This window comes from Sorex araneus, chromosome 5, assembly GCF_027595985.1.
Source record: "Sorex araneus isolate mSorAra2 chromosome 5, mSorAra2.pri, whole genome shotgun sequence".
Taxonomy (NCBI): Eukaryota; Metazoa; Chordata; class Mammalia; order Eulipotyphla; family Soricidae; genus Sorex; species Sorex araneus.
Window position 1 is genome coordinate 43,339,227 of NC_073306.1, and position 21,241 is coordinate 43,360,467.

The 21,241-nt window shown below is 58.8% G+C and overlaps 2 protein-coding genes across 4 annotated transcripts in view; one reads left to right on the forward strand and one right to left on the reverse strand.

Annotated features, from left to right (window-relative positions):
• Positions 1-7,129, forward strand: part of YARS1 (tyrosyl-tRNA synthetase 1) — a 29,877-nt gene extending 22,748 nt beyond the window's left edge. The window contains exons 9-13 of the mRNA XM_004603578.3: positions 1,455-1,590; positions 2,465-2,562; positions 3,722-3,915; positions 4,524-4,665; positions 6,336-7,129. Coding sequence (XP_004603635.1) covers positions 1,455-1,590; positions 2,465-2,562; positions 3,722-3,915; positions 4,524-4,665; positions 6,336-6,446 — 681 coding nt within the window. The 3' untranslated portion in view covers positions 6,447-7,129. The remainder of the gene's footprint in view (positions 1-1,454; positions 1,591-2,464; positions 2,563-3,721; positions 3,916-4,523; positions 4,666-6,335) is intronic.
• A 457-nt stretch (positions 7,130-7,586) lies between these two features.
• KIAA1522 (KIAA1522 ortholog) overlaps positions 7,587-21,241 on the reverse strand; it is a 28,856-nt gene continuing 15,201 nt past the window's right edge. For 2 of the 3 annotated variants that reach the window (XM_055138779.1, XM_055138780.1), the window contains exons 2-7: positions 13,586-13,756; positions 13,450-13,505; positions 13,089-13,212; positions 12,530-12,643; positions 10,029-12,437; positions 7,587-9,478 (exon numbers count right to left, since the gene is read on the reverse strand). In XM_055138779.1, the coding sequence (XP_054994754.1) occupies positions 9,459-9,478; positions 10,029-12,437; positions 12,530-12,643; positions 13,089-13,212; positions 13,450-13,505; positions 13,586-13,756 (2,894 nt within the window). In that variant the 3' untranslated portion in view covers positions 7,587-9,458. Of the gene's footprint in view, positions 9,479-10,028; positions 12,438-12,529; positions 12,644-13,088; positions 13,213-13,449; positions 13,506-13,585; positions 13,757-14,581; positions 14,637-21,241 lie in introns of those variants that run through there. The other variant, XM_055138781.1, reaches the window with a different exon arrangement.

Consider the following 21,241-nt stretch of genomic DNA (forward strand, 5'->3'; position numbering starts at 1 on the left):
ATGCAGCTGACCCGTTTTAATCCCTGGAACCCCATATGGCCCCCTGAGCCCCTCGAGGAGTGATCCCCAAGCACAGATTTAGGAGTAAGTCCTGAGCACCACTGGTTGTGACCTGAAAGTCAAAAGCCAGGGTAAAAAGAGCTTCTGGGAGCTAACTCCAAGCATCAACAGTATCATTGCCCCAACAGCAAGCCCGCAGAGCCAGAAGTAGCTCCCACGAGGTGTGACCCCAAAACAAAAGAATGACAACAAAGAGACACAATTTTAGTAGAGTAGACTCAAGGATACTATTTATTTCCCAAGTTTTAACCAAAGACTTAGTAGGTGTTTGTATGGGTAAGTGATGCAACATGTGAAGAATCAGACATAGTTTGGTTTTTGTCTAAAATTTGAGATGGTGGGGCCAGAGAAAGCATACAGCGGGGTGCAGAGCTAGCAGTTATCACTGAGCATCACCACGTATGGCCCCAAAACCAAAAAAAATATTAAAAGTTGAGATGGGGCCTGGGGAGATTGTGCCACAGGTCCAGTCCCTGAGCTCAGTCCCCTGCACATAGTCCCCTTAGTACCACCAAGTGTGGCCCCTATAAAAATATATATAACGGCTGTGAATGTGACTTGGTGATAAAGCACATGCCTTGCACATATGAGTCTTGGGCTTGATCTCCCACACTGCTAAAACTATAATATATATATGTGAAATATATAAAATATGAGATGGAGCATTGTGGGAGAGATGAGCAGACTTAGGCTATTACGACGACAAAATTGTAGTGAATATGGCTAATAAAATGGGATTTCTTATTTACAACTTGCTGGGGCTGTGAGAAATGTTCCACAAAGAACTTTTTTTGGATTTGGTTCAGGAGCTCTTTGCTCGGTACTCAGGGGTCCATGTGATATTAGGATTTTAATCACGGGCTCCCACATGAAAAGCACCGGCTCCAGCCCTTTGAGCCATTTCCATAGACGTTCTTTAGTCTTGACCTGAGTGATCAGGTCAAGTCACCAGCACAGCGCCAGCGAAATATAGTATCAGTCAAATCAAAGAGTTGACAGTCAGTTCCGTTCTCCATTGTGCTGACTGTGTTTGGGTTCATGTGTCCCACCCTGGACTCACTTTCATCTGATTTGAGCATCTGAAATGTTGGCAGGATGTGGGTCCTGTGAGAGGAGCAGGCTCAGACCGTCACCAAAACACAGTTGAAAAAAGGGCGTTTGTCCTGAACATGGCCCACCCGAGTTCAATCCCCAGCACCCTGTATGGTCCCCTTATCCCCCACAAAAAAAAAAAAAAGCGTGAGCTTGACCATGGGCTGGGAATGTAGCGTGAGTGGAGTGCACACTTGCTCTGTGTGAGGTCCTGTGTAGGAGCCCAGTCAAATTGTGACCGTGTGGCAGCAGTGACTGGGGTGGGCCCTGGGCCTCATTGCACCTGCTGTGTGCGTTTTCAGATTGTCCACCCCGGGGACCTGAAGAATTCCGTTGAAGTCGCCCTGAACAAGTTGCTGGATCCCATCCGAGAAAAGTTTAATACTCCTGCCCTGAAGAAACTGTCCAGCGCCGCCTATCCAGAACCCTCAAAGCAGAGTAAGGCCAGCACCCGACGGGAGACATGGGGGGCCACAGAGCCTGCTGCTGAGCCTCAAGGACGGAGAGCCAGGGTGTCGGAATGAGGCAGAGGATGTCGGAATGGGGCCTGGAGTGGAACTTGAGTCATTGTGATGTTGACCCATGCGAGCAAGTGCTCACATGCCAGGACCTCTGAGCACTGTTGCTGAGAGCCATCCCCCACGACCCTGCCCTCTGTTCACTAAACCCAGTTAAAGGCACCAGTTGGGTCAGACTGAGTGGGTCACGCCAGGGGCATCTGCTCTGTTTCTGCATCCACCCCTACAACTCTGATTTACCCCGTTCCCTGTCCCTGATGTAGAATAGTAACATTGATGGTTTAGATTAGCATTTCTGGGGGCCTGATATGGGCCCCACGATAGTCTGAAGGGGCCACAGGGAGGCAATTGTGTTAATGAGGGGTCATGGTACGAGACTAGGGAGCCAGCCTGTAGGACTTGGTGAGGGGGAGAGGCCACAGGAAAGAAACAAGGTCGGAAGGGGGCCAGGGTTGGAAAACGGTCACAACGCACTGGTCTAGTGTGACCTTGGAAGAAAGACCAAGCAAGTTTGTCCAGGATGCAGGACAGGAGCAGCTAGGGGCGGTGGAGCCAGCACAGCACTGGCTGGTCACTGGGGGCGAGGCCAGGTGGAAATCAGGGTGTGTCACTTTCAAAGGTGGATGCCCGACTTTCCCAGAAGAATAACCCGTAGATCAGGGAAGGTGGAGCCCTCCTAAACTAAATCCTGCCCATCTCGGTTCCCCTCAGCGGCGGTATCAACTGTTGACTTCGCTTAGGGAAAGGTAGAAAGCTCTGACACGCCCCCTTCCCCCGGTTCTTTTCCTTCCCAGAGCCCGCTGCCAAAGGTCCTGCCAAGAATTCAGAACCAGAGGAGGCCATCCCGTCCCGGCTGGACATCCGTGTGGGGAAAATCCTGAGCGTGGAAAAGGTACTCGTTTTTCACTGGGTCCTGGAGAGGAGGGGCAGGGGCAGGTTGGCGTGTTTCCATCTGGAGGAAACCTGGCCTGGGGTGGGAACTAGTGCTGCTGGGGTCATATTGCAAGTCAGAGCCAGACACCCAGTGCCGCCTCCGGGCTTCTCCATTCGCTGTCTCTGGACCTTGGACAGCCGGACACAGCCAGGAGGAGGGGCGGATGTTAGTCAGGAACTTGTTGATCTATTAAATCCGGTCTGGTGCGCTCACCTGCTGCACACCCAACTTGTGTAGACTGGCTGCCGGTTTGGATCGGCCACTTTGTTCTCCAGCATGCACACACACCACCCCTCCCCCTCAGAGGCGACTTATTTTCAGAAATGGTGAAAGAAGGGCTCCCTTTTTCCGGAGACAGAAAGTGACGCAGCAGGGGTAGGCACCATTGTCCTGGGTTCTTGATTTGCTTCATGCTCTGCGGACCTGACCATCAAAAGACTACCTGGCGAGATCAGAGCAATAGAATAGCAGGCGGGGGGTGCTGGAGCAATAGCACAACGGGTAGGGTGTTTGCCTTGCACGCGGCCGACCCGGGTTCGATTCCCAACATCCCATATGGTCCCCTGAGCACCGCCAGGGGTAACTCCTGAGTGCAGAGCCAGGAGTAACCCCTGTGCATTGCCAGTTGTGACCCAAAAACCAAAAAAAAAAAAAAAAGAATAGCAGGCGGGGCGCTTGCCTTGTCCGCAGCGCACCCGGGTTCAATCCCCAGCATCCCGCGTGGTCTCCAAAGCCCACCAGGAGTGATCCCTGAGCACCTCCAGGTATCACCCCAAAACAGTGAGGCGACTTTGAGATAACGCTCTCATTTCAGCTAGGAAGGCCTGCAGCTTCCCTCCAGGCTCTTCTCTGCCATGAACTGAGCTGGTGTGCGCATGATCATAGTGGTAGCCAGACTGGGCGGCTGAATCCACCCAGCTCTTTGATAGGAAGTTGGGCTCATTTACTTACTCCTGTCCCTTTGTTGTCATAGCATGGACCTTCCAAGCCCGTTCTGCTTTTGCTCCCTAGGACCTGGGTAGAGAGTTCATTCTACAGGGTCCTCTGGGGCCCCTGGGGAAGGGGCGGTCAGGTCTCATGCTGTGTTCTGCCCTCTCTCCCTGTGTCTCGCTGGCAGCACCCTGATGCAGACAGCCTGTATGTAGAGAAGATTGATGTGGGGGAGGCCGAGCCCCGGACGGTGGTAAGCGGCCTGGTGCAGTTTGTACCCCAGGAGCAGCTCCAGGACAGGCTGGTGGTGGTTCTCTGCAACCTGAAACCACAGAAGATGAGAGGAGTGGAGTCCCAGGGCATGCTTCTGTGCGCCTCTCTGTGAGTCAGGGGAGGGGGCGCAGCTGAATCCGGGGAGGCCCAGGAAAGGGGAAAGTCGGCTGTGCCCATCCCCATGCCAGGCAGAAGCCCCGAAAACTCACAAGCACCACGAATGAACGTTTATTTAGTCTAGTCACCCAGAAATCAAGGGTTCCCTGTGTGCAGGCCCAACACTCACTACTAGGAAGAGGCAGAACCAAGATTCAAAACAAGTTCTGACTGGCTCATACGTCCCTGCTCTTTATTTTCTCCTGAAAAGCCCTGGTTTGAATCTCTCCTGACAGGATTTCTGTTTGGGTTAACCCAACCCTGGGGCTCACTGAACATGCCCGGGGGCTGGAGCCTTAGCATAGCGGTAGGGCGATTGCCTTGCACACAGCCCCGGTTCGAGTCCTCATACCCCATATTGTCCCCTGAACAACACCAGGAGCAATAGCTCAGTATAGCACCAGGAGTAACCACTGAGCATTGCCAGGTATGACCGCTCCACCGAAAAAAGTAGATGCCCTAAGTCTTGTTAGGGCCTCCACATAACTGCCCTAATACTTGGTCATCCAAGGCAGCTGGAGGTTCACTAGCCTCACCCTGTCTTTGTTGTGTCCTCCCAGAGAAGGAGCGAGCCGTCTGGTTGAGCCTCTGGACCCTCCTGCAGGCTCTGCCCCCGGCGAGAGAGTGTTCGTGAAGGGCTATGAGAAGGGCCAGCCCGACGAGGAGCTCAAGCCCAAGAAGAAAGTCTTTGAGAAGTTGCAGGTAAAAACTGCCCTTGTTCCCACTTACCCGGGCTCCTGGGCTGCGTCTGCGCCCCTCCTGCTTCACGCTCCGGCACGTGCACTGCGCTCTGACCATGGTGGGACCTGGAGGGAGGTACTTGAGATGCATCTGGGTCTCATCTTTATTCTTGGCAGATGACCTCCAGGGTTCATGTCAGGGTCACTGCTAAGACCACAGGAGCTCCAGGGGTGCTGGGGCCAGGGTCAGAGCCTTCCAGTGCCCCTCCCGCCCACTGGGACCCAGCTGGGCTTCCCTTTGGCCTCTAGCTTTGACCCACCTCTGGCCTGTGGTTCCTGCGTTACTTCAGCCAACAAATCTGGAGTCCAGAGACCAGAGCGATAGTACAGTAGGTAGGGCATTTGCCAGGCACACAGCCAACCCAGGTTCAATCCCCAGCAGCCCGTATGGTCCACAAAGCCAACCAGGAGTGATCCCTGAGCATAGAGTCAGGAGTAAGCCCTGAGCACCACCAGGTGTGACCCAAAAGCAAAAACAAATCAGGAGGGGTCGGAGCGATAGCATAGCGGGTAGGGAGTTTGCCTTGCACACGACCGACCTAGGTTCGAATCCCGGCATCCTATATGGTCTCCCCAGCACCGCCAGGAGTAATTCCTGAGTGCATGAGCCAGGAGTAACCCCTGTGCATCGCCAGGTGTAACCCAAAAAAGAACCAAAAAATAAATAAATAAATCAGGAGTTCCAGAGATACACGTCAGACATGCTCTCAGTTCTTGGGCTATCCGAGTGAATAAAGCAGCAACAATTAACTGTCCCAATGGAACAAGCAGTACACATGTGACCTTTCTAGCCAATATCGTTAATATCGTTAATAGGGTGTCGACAGGATATTCTGTTTCAGCCTCCTGCATGTGGCAAATGACTGTTTTCTCTTTTCCTGGTTCTCCAGGATGGTTTTTGTTGGTTTTATTTTGGGGCCACCTCCAGCTGTGCTCAGGCCTTACTCCTGGCTCTGCACTTAGGTGTCACTTTTGGAGGAACTCAGGGACCCTGTAGAATGCCAGGGATCAACTAGGGTCAGCTTCATGCAAAGCAAATGCCCTGCCTGCTCTCTGTATTATCACTCCAACCCACTGTGCCCTACCTCTTTGTTTGTGGGGCAGGGGCAGGAGTCAACCCAGAGGTACTCAGGAATTACTTCTGGCTCTGTACTCAGTAGTTACTCCTGGCAGTGCTCAGGGGACTGACTATATAGGATGCCAGGGATCAAACCCAGGTTGGCCACATATCAGGCAAGCAGCTTACCTGCTGTACTATCACTCTGGCCCCTGTGCTCTACCTCTTAAGCCATCTCCCCAGCCCCTCGAAGCTATGTCCTTAACTCAGTCCTTACAGTGGGTTTACCAGAATTATAGAAGCAGGGAGCCAGAGAGATAATACAACACGTAGGCTGTTTGACTCAGGTTTGATCCCTGCATCTCATATGTTCCCTGGAACCCTGCCAGGATTGACCCCTGAGCACAGTTAAGAGTAAGCCCTGAGCACTGCTGGGTATGGTCCCCAAAACAAACAGAAACAGGAAAGCTGGGAAGTGCTGTCTAGAGAAGTTGCATCAGCTTCCCAGTCATAGTGAGACCTCTTTTCTTGCAGACCCTCCACCGTTTCTCTTTTTGTTCATTTACATTTTCCAGGCTGACTTTAAAATTTCTGAGGAATGCATCGCACAGTGGAAGCAGATCGACTTCATGACCAAGCTGGGGTGCATTTCCTGTAAATCACTGAAAGGAGGGAACATTAGCTAGCCAGCCAAGCACCACCTCCTCCCGGCATCCCGATCATCTGTCAGCCGTCTCTTCCCCTCCCAGGACACTGAAGCAGGAACTTGGGGACTTTGTTGGGTGCAGAATTTGGTGAGGGGCAGCTCACCTTCCCCAGAGCCAGGGCCATGTGGTGTCCTGGGGGGCCGGGCAGGCCCCAGAATCAGTTCTCTGTCTTCCTTTGGCAGGGGACTTGAAAATCTGGTCTCAATAGAACTCTTAGGAAAAAAGTTTGCCACAAGCCTCCTAATGGGAAAAATCTTGGTTTCCAGGTTTTTCCTAGAGTTGTTCCAGCAGCTGTGCCTCTGGCTGGGATCTGGTGCCTGAGTTGGACTAATTACAGCTTCTCCCCGACAGGAAATTGTGGGATTTGGAAAGGGAAGGGAAAACAGAAAATCTATGGTTTACCAAGTGGTTGGCAGCCTTTCCCAGGGCCTCCCAGCCCTGAGGCTTGGCACTGTGGAAAGGGCCTGCCTGAGGGGGCCTGTTACTTCCCTTGATCCTGCTAGGCGGGGCGACTCCCGGAACCAGCTGTGCCCGGTTACCATCGGAGGAGGGTGGGCGGCAGGACCTGGAGCTTTCCTCAGAGAGGGCGGGTACTTCTCCTAAAGGCTTCTCAGAATCACAAACCATTGCTCTCATGAATTCAAATAAAATGTCTGAACCAACGTGTCTGTGTAGGGCTTCTGTGGGCCAAACGCACCTCACAGGAGCACTGGCCCTGAGTGCTGCTGGCACAAAGTGCTGCCCTGCTCTTCCTGGCCCGAAGGGTGGATCTCTGGGGGCAGGTGGGAGTGGGGTGGATCGAATACACTTTGTGGACCTTCTGCTGGGGTCCAACACCTACAGAACAGCCTTTTCCCTTCTAAAGGTAGACCCGGCCAGAGCTAGCATGTGCCTTTCATAGGGGTGACCCAGGTTCGATCCCAGATATCCCATATGGATCCCTGAGCACCAATGGGTGCGGCCCAAAACCAAAAAGACACAGCAGCCATGCCAGAGTTAGTACGGGCATCGAAGGCACCTGCCTTGCATGAGGTTGGGTTTCCCAGCAATGCAGTCTCAAAGTACTGCTGGGTGTACCCCCTCACCACCCCCCCAAAAAAAATAGACAGCAGCCACCACCACGTTTGAATTGTTTAATTAATTAACACCTTTGAAACAACTTTCTTGTGTCTCAGGCTTCAGGGCAGAGGGAATGGATTTTAGAGACATATCAAAGACTCAAAAATTTAAAGAAATATATATTTATATATATACTTCTCTCTTCTAACATTTTCATGGAAATTAAAAATGAGGCTTTTGGTCTCTCCATTTGCACTAGGTTAACCTCATTAGCCCAGAGAACAAAGAAGGGTCGCCTCTTCTAGACCCTCTTTAGACTGTCCCCACGGGTAGGGAAACAAGCGGAGATGAATTGAGAAGCAGGAGCTCAAGTGACTTGGGGAGGGGAGGGAGGATACAAGCTGGGATCCCTCCTTCGAAGCCGCTCCCAGCCTGGGGGGGGGGGGTGCTCTGGGCAGACTAGCGCTTACTGACCCTGTTGCCAAGTCATCGGGAATGTGCCATGCAGGCCTCAGCAGTACCTCTCCGTTACCTGACGGAAGAACATTGGTTTCTAGCTATGGAAAGAAAACGGTTGGAAGGGCCGGAGTCACTGGGCCCTTGTGCCACATGCCCTGGGTCCCCAGCTCCTGTGCTGGGACAGGGCAGTCTCCCAGGGGAGGAGATGCAGCTAAAAGGGAGGTTCCCAACCAGGACCCAGCCCAAGTCACTGCTGTGAGAGGATCAAGATGGGTGGCAGGCACAACGCTGTGGAAGGAGGCACTAGGGCCACCCCTGCGCGGCCACGGGCCGTGGGGACACCAGCTTACCTAGGCAGGTGGCACAGGCTGAACAGAGGTGTTAAAGGTCCCGGAGGAGAGCGCCAGGGCAAAGGCTGACATCCAAAGCCCCCCCGCGCTCCTCACTGGCAAAGGCGGAGTGAATAAAATGCACCTTGGGCTTCCCAACCTGCCCCTCAGCTCTGTGCCGAGGCTGCCGCAGAAAGGATGTGTACCAAGACGAGCAGAGGAAGGTCGGAAAAACCCACAGGGCCAGGCCCTCTGCTCCTTTCACCTTCACCAGCCTTCTGCAGAGCTGCAAGGAGCACGGCTTGGTTACAGCCCCAACGGTCTCCATGTGCTATGCCCAGCCCAAGTGAAAGTAAGAGGCAGAGGCGCGGCACTGCCAAGTGCCCACTGAGATGACTTCCTGCTTGGTTCTCCCACCCGAGGTTGTTCCCATACACCCTCCTTGCATGGAGCACCTGGCAGGACTGGAAGGCAGGAGGGTGGCTGGGGGGTAAGTTGAGGCACAGGAAGGCTAACCCCACACTGTGCCTTTTGTGCTTTGGAATTCCACAGCCTCAAGCCTGGGGAAGCCTGCCGGAATACAGTGACTCGCCCACCTCCGGGAACCAGGAGAGCGAGCAAATCAAGAGGGAGGGGAGTTTGGTCCCAGCTCTAGGCTGTCAGCGGGGATTGATGCTGCGGCCATGTAAACAGGCCCTTGGAATGTGGCTTCCAGGCCCTGGAGGGTGGACATGCAGCCGCTGCTCAAAAGTGCTTTGATTCTGGACTATAGTATGTGCATGATTTTTGAACACGGAGGGGGGGGAAAAAAGTGAGATGTTCTGCTACCAACTCTGTGGCCCGAAGGTCAGCAGGGGGCGCAGCCACCCACTCCACCAGCCCCTCCGAGAAGAGACTAAGGCCGAGATGGAAGTGGCAGCTGCCGAGTGAGTGGCTCCGTTCATGGGAAAGGCATGAGAGCTGGATGACTTGGAGGAGCGGGTCCACACCAGGCTTGCACACAAGTCGAAGGCCGTGGAGGCTAAGGCTGCAGGCATCCTCTCTAGGGTTCAGCATCTGCCACATCCTCTCATCCTTGGAGCTGCTCAGGTCCCTGAGATTGTAATCCTGGCATGAGTCAGCACTGCCAGAGGGGGCCTGGTGGTCAGACCTCTTTCTGTGGGTCTATGGGGATAAGAAAAAAAATGCACTGAAAAACGGGGGTGCCAGCTCATCGGCCTGCTAAGACCCCCCCCCCCAGCAAGGCACATCCCCACCTCCCCTTTCTCCATCTCTCCACTCATTAACCAAGCCAGCAGCACCAGGCTAGCTTGATGGACAATTCCCTGACCCGCTGGCGGCACACCGTGCCACAGAGGAAAAGGGGGAATTGGCACTGACAGTCCCTAGGGCCACTTCCCCGGCTGGAGATGAGTCAGCGGCAAGACAGGCCTTGCATGCATGAGTCCCTGAGCTCCGTTCCTAGGTCTGAGAAGCACTGCACCCCTCGGGAGAGGCAGGCCCCCATCCCTGTCCCGCGAGCTCGGAAAGGCCTCAAAGCTCCATGTGGGGAGACAGCTCCTGGGACGGTAAGGCAAGGTTTTCAGGCAGGTGGCCTGGATTGAGCTCCAACATCCCTGGTCCCCTGCACCTCGGACGACTCCCCGAGATTAAAGCTCTGAGGGCAACCGCTACGGCACTCAGGGCCGGTTCCCTCACCCCCCGGGCTCTGTACCTGAACCAAGAGGGCCCAGCTTCTGCTCCTCTGGGCCCCCCAGCAGCGGGACGCCTCCGTTCTCTTCCTTAGTCCTGTCTTCGGTGGGAGGGAGCCCGTTGGTGGGTGTGGGGACTCCCACCGAGGGTTTGCGGGCCACGGGGGGTGCAGCTTTCGGTGACTTCTTTGTGACCTGGGGAGGCCGAGGCTCTGAGATACTGCGCAGCTCAGCCACCAGATTCCGCTGGAGGTCAGCCTGGGCCTCGGGGGACACGGGCCGCTCCAGCTGTAGCTTCTTCGTGCCCTTCGAGAAGATGAAGCTGGCCGTAGAGGCCGGGGACTGGGGCCGCTGGGGCTCTGCCTCGGGGGGTCCGTTGGACTGGGCGCTTCCAGGTCGCTCACTGGCAGCCAGGCTGGAGGCCTTGAGTCGGACAGCCGCGTGGAGCCCCGAGGAGGGGGTTGTCACTGGGCTGGCCCGGCCAGACAGGGCCCTTCGTAGTGGCTTCTGGGGGGCCGAGGGCCCTGGTGCTGGGGTGGGAGCCCCCGTGGGAGCCCCCACAGAGCGCAGACGCACCATCTGCAGGAGCGAGGGCGTGACCAAAGGTGCTCCGGCGTCCTCCCTGGGCACCCCGTTGCCTTTGCTGCCACTCGCTGGCCCAGGCCCTATGGGAGAACTGACAGGTGGGGGTGCGGGTGGAGGGCCTGGGGGGCTGGGGGGCTGGCTTGGGGGAGAGACAGGAGCCGCCGGAGAGCTGGCCACAAAGAAGGCCTCCTCGGGCGGGGGGAAGTCAGCCATGGACAGATCCTGCTCCTCTGGGGCAGGGGGTGGGGGCGGGGGCCAGTTGGGGTCCTGGGGGGGCTCCTCAGTCATCTCAGGGGCTGCCACGACCACCTCTGGCTTCTTAGCAGGAGGAGGGGGGGGATGGTAGGAGGGGGGCGGGGACGGGGGTGGGGACTGCTCTTTGGCAGCAGCCGGGGGCTCTGGAGGGGCCGGGGAGGGCTGGGCAGTGGGGACAGCCTCAGGACTGGGGTCAGTGGCAGACACGGACCCAGTGGGCACCAAGGGGACAGCTGGGGCAGGGTCTGCTTGCTTGGGGCTCTTGGACTTGGAGGGAGGTGGGGAGAAGGGGGCAGCCACCTTAGGATGAGGGGGAATGACAAACCTGTCCCCCAGGGCCACTGACATCTGCAGGCCAGAACGGTCAGTGGGGGCCGGGTCCGAGGAGGAGGAACACAGGGACGTGAGGGAGGAGGAGACGGAGGCCCCAGGTGAGCGAAGGGAAGTGACCCGCTCGGGTTTAGGGGGCTGTGCCCTGCCTGGCGAAGGGGGAGCTCCCGCTAGGCCCTTCGGGGGGAGCGTCGGGGTGCCACTTTGGCTCGAGTAGCCACTGGAGGGTGACAGTGTCCGTTCTGGGGAGCGTGGGGGGCGCCGGGAAGCACTTGGAGACGAGCCAGGCCCCCAGCTGCCGGCAGCGCTGGAGGGACAGGGCGCTGGCCCCATCCCGTTCGCCTCCCCAGTGGGTGGGGGCCGGGGCAGCTGCGGGGGCAGCTTCCGCTCAGGCTTGGGCGGCAGACCCAGGGGCCCGTCGGGGGCCGCCGAGCCCCGCTGGTGGAGCGAGTAGGTCCGGCGCGGCGGGGGCGGGGCGCGCTTGAGCTTGCGCAGGGACACGCTGCGCCCGGACAGCTGCCCGGTGCTGCGGATGCTGCCCACGTCCGAGGCGCCGGCGGTGCTGCCCCCGCTGGGGGAGCCACGGCCACTGCCGCTCTGGCCGGGGGCCGCCGTGCTGGTGCTGGCCACGGAGCCCTCGGGCCGGCCCTCGGAGCCGCCCTGGGAGGAGAGTGTGGAGCCGTCGGACACGATGGTCTCGGAGGACTGAGAGTGGCTCCAGGTGTCGCTGGAGGAGGAGGGGTGGCGGCTGCGGGGCCACGGGCTGGACGCCGAGGAGAAGCGGCCCAGAGAGTGGACAGAGGCCGGGCTGGCCGTGAGCAGGCTGTGGCGGCTCAGCGTGCGGACGCTGCGGCGGTCCAGGGCCACGACGTCCACGGTGGGCGGCAGCACGGCGTGTGGGATGAGCTTGGACAGGTAGGTGGCCTGAGGGGAGATGGACATGGCCGGGCTCAGGGGCTCGGCGGGGCCGGCCCCTCCCGTCATTCCAGGCACCGCCAGGGACATGGGCCGCAGCAGTGGAGGAGGCCGCGCTCCCGAGGAGCAGCCCACGAGGGTGTCGTCCCGGTAGACGTGGTCGATGTGGCGCTGCACCAGCGCCTCGGTGTCGGACTGGGCCTCCAGGGCCTGCAGGGACACCCGCACGCCTGCGGCCGGCCCTGTCGCTGCGTCTGCCAGGCGGCCGTCCACCGTGGGGATCCGAACAGCATCCCGAGGGCCCGGAGGCCGGGGGGAGGCAGGGGTCTCGCGCTCACGCCGCAGGCCTGGAAGGGGCAGGGAGGACGTGGGGGTCAGCGGACAGGCTGACCGGGGCTCCCTACGCCCCAGCCCCCTCCCCGGGGAAGCCCCGGCTCACCCAGCTCCTTCTGCTCGTGCTGCATCAGACCCAGCACCGTGCTGCGCCGCTTCTGCCGCCTGCGCCCCGCGCGGCCGGACTTGGGGAAGGAGTCATGGGGCCGGAAGGTGGACCCTGCGGGCCGCAGCAGGGGAGAGGCAGCGTCAGACACGGCACCCGCACCACCTGCCGCTGACCACCACCGGGGAACCTCTCCCTCCCTGAGCGCTCCGGACACCATCTCCGAGGCCAGGAGGCCCGGGGAAGGCTCTACTAGGCCCACAATCATTTCCACTCGTGGACACTTATTATGCACATTATTCTCTTCAGCCCAGTGAAGGACACAACCCCGTTCCTAGAGCTGAGGGGAAGGGCCGCCAGCGCCAGGTCACTCAGCCCAGGCGGCCCCCCCCTCCCCCCCGCCCCCAACCGTCCTGCCCTGCAGATGGGCCGTGCCAGGAATCTCCCGAGGACACAGGGCACCGTGTTCCCACGAGCCCCGAATCCCAGAGCCTTCAGGAGGAAAAGGGACCCTGCAGCTGCTGTGCCCCCCCACGAAGCCCGGCTGCAGAGCAGACACCTTTGCGCTGGATCATCTCGGAGCGGATGGACAGTGCGTCCTCGGCCGTGGAGCTCTCGGTCGTGTAGGACGTGGACTGGCTGCAGAAGGAGATGCTGTCTTCATCGGGCCCGGTCTGGGAAGACTGTCAGGGGAGACGGGATCAGAGCCGGCCCAGAGGCGGGAAGGGAGCAGCCCTGGAGCTGACTCCAGGTTCTCCTGGCGCCTGCGTGGAGCAGGGTAGCCCTACGCTAGCCCTCCCGGGTGCCCGGGTGTCTCCCCTAAAGGGAACCGGAGGCCCAGAAGATGCAGAGGTGAGGCTGACGAAGGGCAGGCAGGGAAGAGAAGGGAAAAGAACGAACCCAGCTGGGGCAAGGCTCACCTGGATGCTCTGAGTATCTCCGTGGTCCCAGCCACCCTTGTTGAGTTTCTGTTTTTCTAGAAGACACCAGGAAGCAGGGTTGGAGGGGCCCCGCCACAATGCGCGAGAGGGGTGCGGAGCAGGAGTGGGGGGCTACCTTGGTACTGCAGGGAGCGGAGCCCCTCCTGGGCCTGTGTGTGCAGTTCCTCCAGATGTGGCGGCCGCCCGCGGGGGAAGAAGACATTGTCCTGGAGGTCGTCGCCCACGGCCCCTGGCCCCTGGCCTGGTCCCCCACCTAGACGTTTGTCGTTCTCAGTCTTGGCAGAGCCTGGCGGGAGAGAGGAGGAAGAGAAGTAAGAAGGGGCTGGAGCGATAGCACAGCGGGTAGGGCATTTGCCTTGCACGTGTCCGACCCGGGTTCAAATCCCAGCATCCCATATGGTCCCCTGAGCACCGCCAGGAGTAATTCCTGAGTGCAGAGCCAGGAGTGACCCCTGTGCATCGCCGGGTGTGACCCAAAAAGCAAAAACGAAAAAGAAGTAAGAAGGCGGCTCTAGGGATGCCCGGGCACCACAAAGCCACCCCACCTCCAGCTGCACAATGCCCACGCCCGACACTTCTGGGGCACACACCCACTGCAGTGGGGCCCCACGACAGATACAAACCAGACCCACGTGCTGGCTTATCTGCTGACACACGCCAAAGGCCTGGATCACATGGGCCCGTGACGCGCACATGACACCCGCGAGCTTCAGGCTCTGCACAAGGGCAGACTGCAGTTTGCACAGGCAGCGCCCGAGGGGAAACCGTCTAACCAGCACACACATACAGCAGCCCCTGGTCCCATCTGCACAAACACAGCACCCGAACTTACACACAACTGGCTAACTACATGTCCCTCCGCGCCCCACTCCCCCACTCACAACACCCCAGGCTCCCCCCACTACCAGCAGCCCATTTCTCTGGTCTTCGACCAGCACCAGGATTAGCTTTTCATTTACAGCCCCCTTGGTCCGCACTTGAGGAAAATACCACAGGTCACGGAGGGGAGGACAGGGTCATACCCAGATACCCAGGAAGTCAGGGGGCAGGGGAGAGGGGTGGTCGGGAGGAAAAACAAAACAGTTCAAGGCCACGTGGGTCGGCTACTCACCCATGTGGCTGTCCCCTGGTGGAAAGATGGGCCGAGGGGAGAAGAGGGACCCGGGGTGGGAGCAGGCCCAGGTATGCCCCTCTCCGGCAGGCCCCTGCCCCAGGTGCCCAGGAGCCAGAGATCCATTACAAAGGATCCAGTTACAGGCCCTGCCCCTGGGAGAGCCGTCACCTAATCCCAGGAATGGGGGGCTGCGTCAGCGCTCTGCAGCCCCAACCCCCCTGTACATGGAACCAACAACATAAGCGAAAGCTCTGGAGGGTCACGTGGGCTGGCAGCCTAGTGCGCAGAAACAAAACAAGCCCTGTAAGGCCACTCCCCAGGCCCAGCATGGGGTCCCCCTCAGACACCCCCTTTCCTCCCGCCTCAGCCCATCCAGCTACACGGGAGCTCCACAGGGGTCCCTGGGGAGCTGCCCAAGGCCAGAGATCCTAGACCCCAACCCCCTGCTTTCCATGTCAGGGACCCAGTCTCCGTGCAGGGAGGCCTGGGCTAAGGTCCACGGGCTGATGGGGCAGGATGGAACTCGGGTTCCCAGAGGGGCCCCTGGGGCACACTCCAACAGAGGACCCTCTGGCCTCCCCGATGTCCCCCAGTCTGGCCCCCAGGCTATCCCTGCGTCAGCTGGAGGAAGCGCCATCCCAGGAGAAAGAAGGAAGTCTGCCCCCTTCCAAACTCCACCAAACCCAGGTCTCGCCGAGGGACTGGAACCAGGCCCCCCAAATTCCAGGGCTCACTGCTTCCCCCACACTGCTCTGCTCCCACATTCCTCCCCGCAAGGCCAACCGAGCCCGTGCACTGAGGGTCTTGGGAAGCAGCCGGCTTCAAGGTCAGCACCCGGGTCCACACGGGCAAATGGCACAGACTCAAAGGCGACAGAACAGCTGGACAAAGGTGGGCTGCAGCGAGGGGGGAGAGAGAGGAAGGGGGGCCACTTCCACCACCCCCAGGGCAAACAGAGGTGCCAAGATGCTCCTCTCTCCCACCCCCACCCCCACCATACCCTTCTTAAAGAGCCCAGGGAGTGCCGGGAGGTGGCTCAGCAGCCTCCCAGCAGCATGGCCAGGCCTCCGCCCATCGCCCTGTGACCCGCCCCCTCCCCAGGGCATGCAGAGGGGACACTGAGGCCTGCTGCGTGAGTGCCCAGGGCTGATGTGACTCGATTCCCTGGGCAGGCCACTGGCCTGCGCCCCAGGTCCTAGAGGAAACAGTCAAGAGCCCGGGGAGGTGGAGGGCTCTGGTGCCAGATGGCAGGTGGGGAGCCACCACACTTGGCCTGGTGCCCGGCCCCCATCCTGGTGAGGGTGATTCCCTGGGGAAGCCCAGGACACTGCAGGGACAGAGGCCATTGGCAGAGGTCCCTGGAGGGGTGGGGGCTGGCCCAAAGAAAGGGCTGGGGAGACTCTGGGAGTCCGGGGAAAGGTAGTAACAGCTATCTTCAACCCCTCCTTCCCAAAGGCCTTGCTTTCCTCTGGTGAGGGTCAGCAGCCCAGAGACACTCAGGAACTCCAGGAGGCCACACAGCAGACCTCTCCTCCAGCCTTCTCCCCATGGGGCATGCTCTGCCACTCTGACTCGGGCAGGGAGAACACACAGAACTGGCCTGGAGTCAGGCTGGAAGTGATGGTAGTGAAAGAGTCGGGGTGGGGTGGGAGAGGTGGCTGGAGGGATCAAACCCAGCTCCCAGAGGCACAAGTCATGCCCTCATATGCAAACAAGGCCCCCAGTTCCTCCCGAGAAGGCTGTGAAACCCACTCAGCCCATCAGCAAGTATTTGCTAAGCCAATGCCAGGGCTGCGGCGAGGGAATGGAGCTGTCCTGTTCACCAGAACATTCCAAGCACCTAAATCAATATTTGATAGAAACATGAAAGAGGCAAACTGACAGTATGGGTTTAGAGGTGAACACTGAGCGGCTGTGACAGGAAGGGGGTCTTTCTAGGGGATGTCAAAGAAAAGGGCACTGGGGTTCGAGAGGCAGCTCAGCAGGCTGGAGCACATAAACTGTGTGCAGGAGGCTAGGTTTGACCCCTGGAGCACTGAGCTGGGAGTAGGCACTGAGCACTACTGGGTTCACCTCCCCCAACCCCCAAAGAAGACACTGAAGAAAAGGTCACACACTGAAAACTAAAGAATGAAGGGCCAGCCGGGGCAAGGACAGGGTGCAGAAATCTTCTAGATGGAAGTAAAGCAACTCTCCCAGAACGAAGAGAGCCGGTGTGGCCGGAAGGGAATGAGCAGGAAGTGCAGGGCAGAGGAGAGGAAGGCAGGAGCGAGGTCTGCAGGGGCCCCCGGGCCCCTGGGCAGGGTTTTTATTCAAACAGCCCAGGAGCTCTGCTCCTGGACAATGACAATGTCAAAGGCGATCCCCAAACAGCCGCTGAGGGCGAGGGAGAGCGGGTCTGTGACCATCGCTCCCTGCAGTCGAGGGCTGTATGAATTCTGGATGGCTGCAGCTCCTTCTGCATGTACTGCCCCTCCTTGCTTAGAACTAAGAACCACCTTCAATGGAGCCAGACAGAGTCTGTCCAGAACTCACAGAAACCAAAGCAGCAGACCAGCCAGGCAGCAGCCAGTGGCACATGCCGCACGTGATCCACAACCCAAGTTCAAATCCTGGCACCACCTAGTCCCCTGAGCCTGGTCAGGGGTGGCCCTGCAGGCCCCCATCTCTGGCAGAGGGAATCTCTGGCACCACTGGGCCTACAGCAGTACCACATGGCAGAGCCGGAGCACTAAACCATCTGGCCTGGCTGGCAGAGTGTCACCGGGAGTGGTCTCTGAGCACTGCCTGGGAAGCCCAAGGAATAAACAAATGCAAACAGTAGGTCCTCCCACCCCCCCATGCCCCTCCCCCGTGCCACAGAGGTGGGAGGCAGCATTCAAAAGCTGGGAAGTGGCACAGCATCAGTCCCACCAGGGACACTTGAATCCAACAACACGCTCTGTCCACACTGTGCGAGCTATGATCCTGCCCACCCCTCTGAACCTCAAGTGTCCCCTCATCCCCACACAGGCCTCTCTTGGGTTCGACCCACCCATGGCTCTCATTAGCCCCACCCGGAGCAGGAGACAAGCGCTTGCAGGGGATTCATCGGGCCAGGCCCAGCCAGGGCGGTACAAAGAAGTTCCTGCTCTCATGGATCTCACAGCAGTGTCTCAAGAATCTCCCCTAGACGTGACACGGACCTGCAAAGCTCAGACAGGGGATTTCCTGGGCTCTGGCTGGAAACTGGAGCCTCTGGGGGCCAGAGAGATGGCTCAAAGGGTTGGAGCGCATGCAGTGGGCTGGAGAGTAAGCTTTGCAGGCCCCGGATTCCATCCCCAGCTCTGCATGGTCCCCCGGGGACCCCTCGGCACCATGCTGGGGAGCAGTCCTTAAGCACCGCTGCTAAGGCCCCCAAACCAAAAACAACAACAGAAGCTGTAGCCTTTAACCGTGTAGGACCAACCAACTCCCCCACGGTATCCAGCTTCTCCTTTGCCAGGGAAACTAAGGCCTGAGCTCACTAGCTGCTAACATGGGAGGGGGGGTTGCAGTCAGGGCCACATCTGTGAATTCCCGGCAGACTCAAGGCTCTCACACTTGATAACATCTGGTTGCCGGGTAACACCCCTCCCCCATCCCGCCCCGGCTTGGCCTGGGCCTGAGGTCTCCCGGCCTTGAGTGTCCCCAGACACAGGAGCCCATGGTGGGGAGAGCGGGCAGGCATGTGCCTCCCAAGGAAGCTGAGGCCCTGCGTGGAAGGACCTTGCCCAGGGCCACGCTGAGGGAGTCTCCGGAGTCCAGGTGCAGCCTGGGGCTGGGCTCAGCAGGAAGCCTTTCTTCTCCTCCTGCCAGAGGGAGGTCACCGGCCCGGCCACACCCCCCCAACACACCTGCCACATTAGGAAGTGCACCTGAAGGTCATGAGCTCCGTACAGCCCACCAGCACAGGGACAGGCTTGCACCTCCAAAATGTGCTCCTGGGGCCATCCCCCAGGTGGGCGCTCAGAAACCACACTCACAAAGGACAGGCTGGCACCAAGGCCGGGCACCCGCTGCGTGAGCCCCCCTGCAGACTCACGGCGCCCTGCCAGGTGCACCAAGGCAGTGCTGTCCCCACCTGCCGGGGCTTTCCTGATCCTGCGGGTGAGAAGGGGGGCGGGGGTTCAAGGCCACAGTCCGTGAAGCAGAGAGTGCGCATGCGTCCACACAGTCTTGGCAACGAACTCCTTGGGTGAGGCCTCAACCTGCCCGATTCCAGAGCAAGGGGCGGGGGTGCGGCGCCCACGAACCAGGCAGGTCTGACTCAGAGGAGAGGAATGTAGGGGGAGGACACAGCTGCCCAGGTGGCCCTGCTGGAACCCTCTCAGCCTGCCCCTGCCCCACACCTTTCTCCCACCCAACTCTGGTGGTGCCCAGCAGCCAGGATGTCCCGGACCTTGGGACATCCCCTCACAGCACAGTGGGCAAACTCAGGCACAGACTTAAAGGGTATGAAGATTTGTTGTGTTGCAGGGTGGGAGCTGGAGGCTGGCGGGGGGGGGGGGGGGGGCGGCGGTGTTGGGCCACACCCCGCAGTGCTCAGGCTTACTCCTGACTCTAAGCTCAGGGCTCACTCCTGGTGGTGCTCGGAGGACCATATGCAGTACCAGGAATCAAACCTGGGTCTCAGACTCAGAGGCGAGACTAAGGGAAAAGGACCAAACCTTCCAGGTGAAAGTTCTCTGAACACTTTCTCTTCTATTGTCTCACTACAGAAACCTGAAATGTAGGTGTCACTCCCTTCGCACAACCGAGCAGAGGCCCAAGGGAAAGTGGTTTGCTCAAGGTCACCCAACCAGGAAGTGGCCATGCCCAGATTGCTAACCCATCTCAGGCCAACAGCTGAGGAGTTCTAACTCTGAGGGGAGGGGTCAAGGGGCCACAGCCTCAGTGTCTGCCCGGAGGTGGGGGGAGCTCTGTGCCCCACCTTTACAGGGGTCCCTGGAGACTCTCCCTTCCTCCCCTCAATGTGAGGCCCCACCCAGCAGGGCTGAGCCAACGGGCCGGTTCTAAGGTAAATACCAGGGGCAGGGCACACCAGGGCAGAGCTGCTCCCATCCCACAGGTGCCTGAGAGACCCAGCAGTGCCGGGGAGGGATGAGCTACAATAATTAATAAATGTCATAATGAGTTTCCAGGTCAGTATCTGCTCCCAACAATGATATAATCATCTCTTTCCACCAGGGTGCAATTTTAACCTTCCCAGGCCTTTTCCTTTGTCCCTTCAAGGCATGATTATCCTCTGAGACAGGCGGCTACCAAGGGCACAGGCGAGGAACAGACGCTAGAAGTCAGGCGTTTGTGTACCAGGCCTTTGACACAAGCCTCAGTTCCTTGTCTGTTAAATGCTTGGTGTTCATTTGGGTTTTGGTTTGTTTGGGTCACACCTGGTGATGCTCAGGGGTTACTCCAGGCCCTGCACTCAGGAATCACTCCAGGAATCACTCCTGGCCGTGCTCAGGGGATCCTTGTGTGGTGCCGGGGACTGAGCCCGGATCGGCTGCATCCAAGGCAAACACACTATCCACTGGGCTATCTCTGTGGCTCCTCCTCATATGTGAAATGGGGCTAAGGCCGCCGTAGAGGTCCTGGGAACATTCAGGACGGCCAGGCAACTAAGGTTTCACACAAAGTGTGGTCACAAGAGGAAGCCTCTGACTCTCCAGGGCCTGAGAGTCAGTAAGAGGCCCTCACAGGCCCTTCAACTTCCACTTCCAACACAAGGACAGTCACCTAAGTGCCAAGTGAGAAACAAAGGCCTCCCCAAAGCCCTCCCTGTGCAGACACTGGCTGAGGGTGGTGACATGCCCAAGGTCACACAGCCAGGAAGGAAGGGCAGGCTCAGAGGTGGCCCGGCGTCTCTCCGGGCTCCCCTGGCCTCTTCTCCCACCCACTTCCAGAGCGCTTTTAAGCCTTTAAGATAAGGTTTGACAAGGGACACTTCACAACTGCTCCCCACATCTCATCAGTGACACCCCCACCCCACTGGCTAGCAACTCTGACTTCCCCTGGTAGGGAGCAAAGGGAACTGGGGGCCCAGCCCGGTTGTCCCATGACCCGGGACATCACGAGTCCGAGGCTGGAGCTTTAGGTGCCTGGAGATCTCGGCGTGATCAGAGCCAGGCCCTGCCCTTTCTGGCCTCGATGTCCTCCGCCGTGAGACGGAAGGGCTCTCCAGAGAGCCCTCAGCCAGGGACAGAGCTCAAAGGTAAGGCATTTGCCTTGCCTGCATGTATGGCCCTGGGTTTGATCCCCAGCACTGGGGGATAGGGGGGAAAGTCTAAAGAACCCTCAAGCATCTGAGTCATCCCTTGGAGGAAAGTGCTCCCCCCGTCTGGGTCAGGGCCTGGAACAGCCAGGGGATTCCAGGATTCCACTTGTCTTAGATCCTAGGCCTCAGAGGACTGGGCCAGACTCTTATGTGGAAGCTCAGAGTTCCCCACAAGCAAGTCTGGACACACCATTGATTATGAGTCTCTCCTCAGAAAAGGGGAAAGACTTCAGATAAAACTGGGGGAGCAGGTGGTACAGAGGAAGGGTTAAAGGAGCAGCCCCCCAAGTTATAGGACCCACCAAGATCCCCTGGCACTCCAGATCCAGAGGGAAGGGGAAGAAGGATGAAAAGAATGCCAG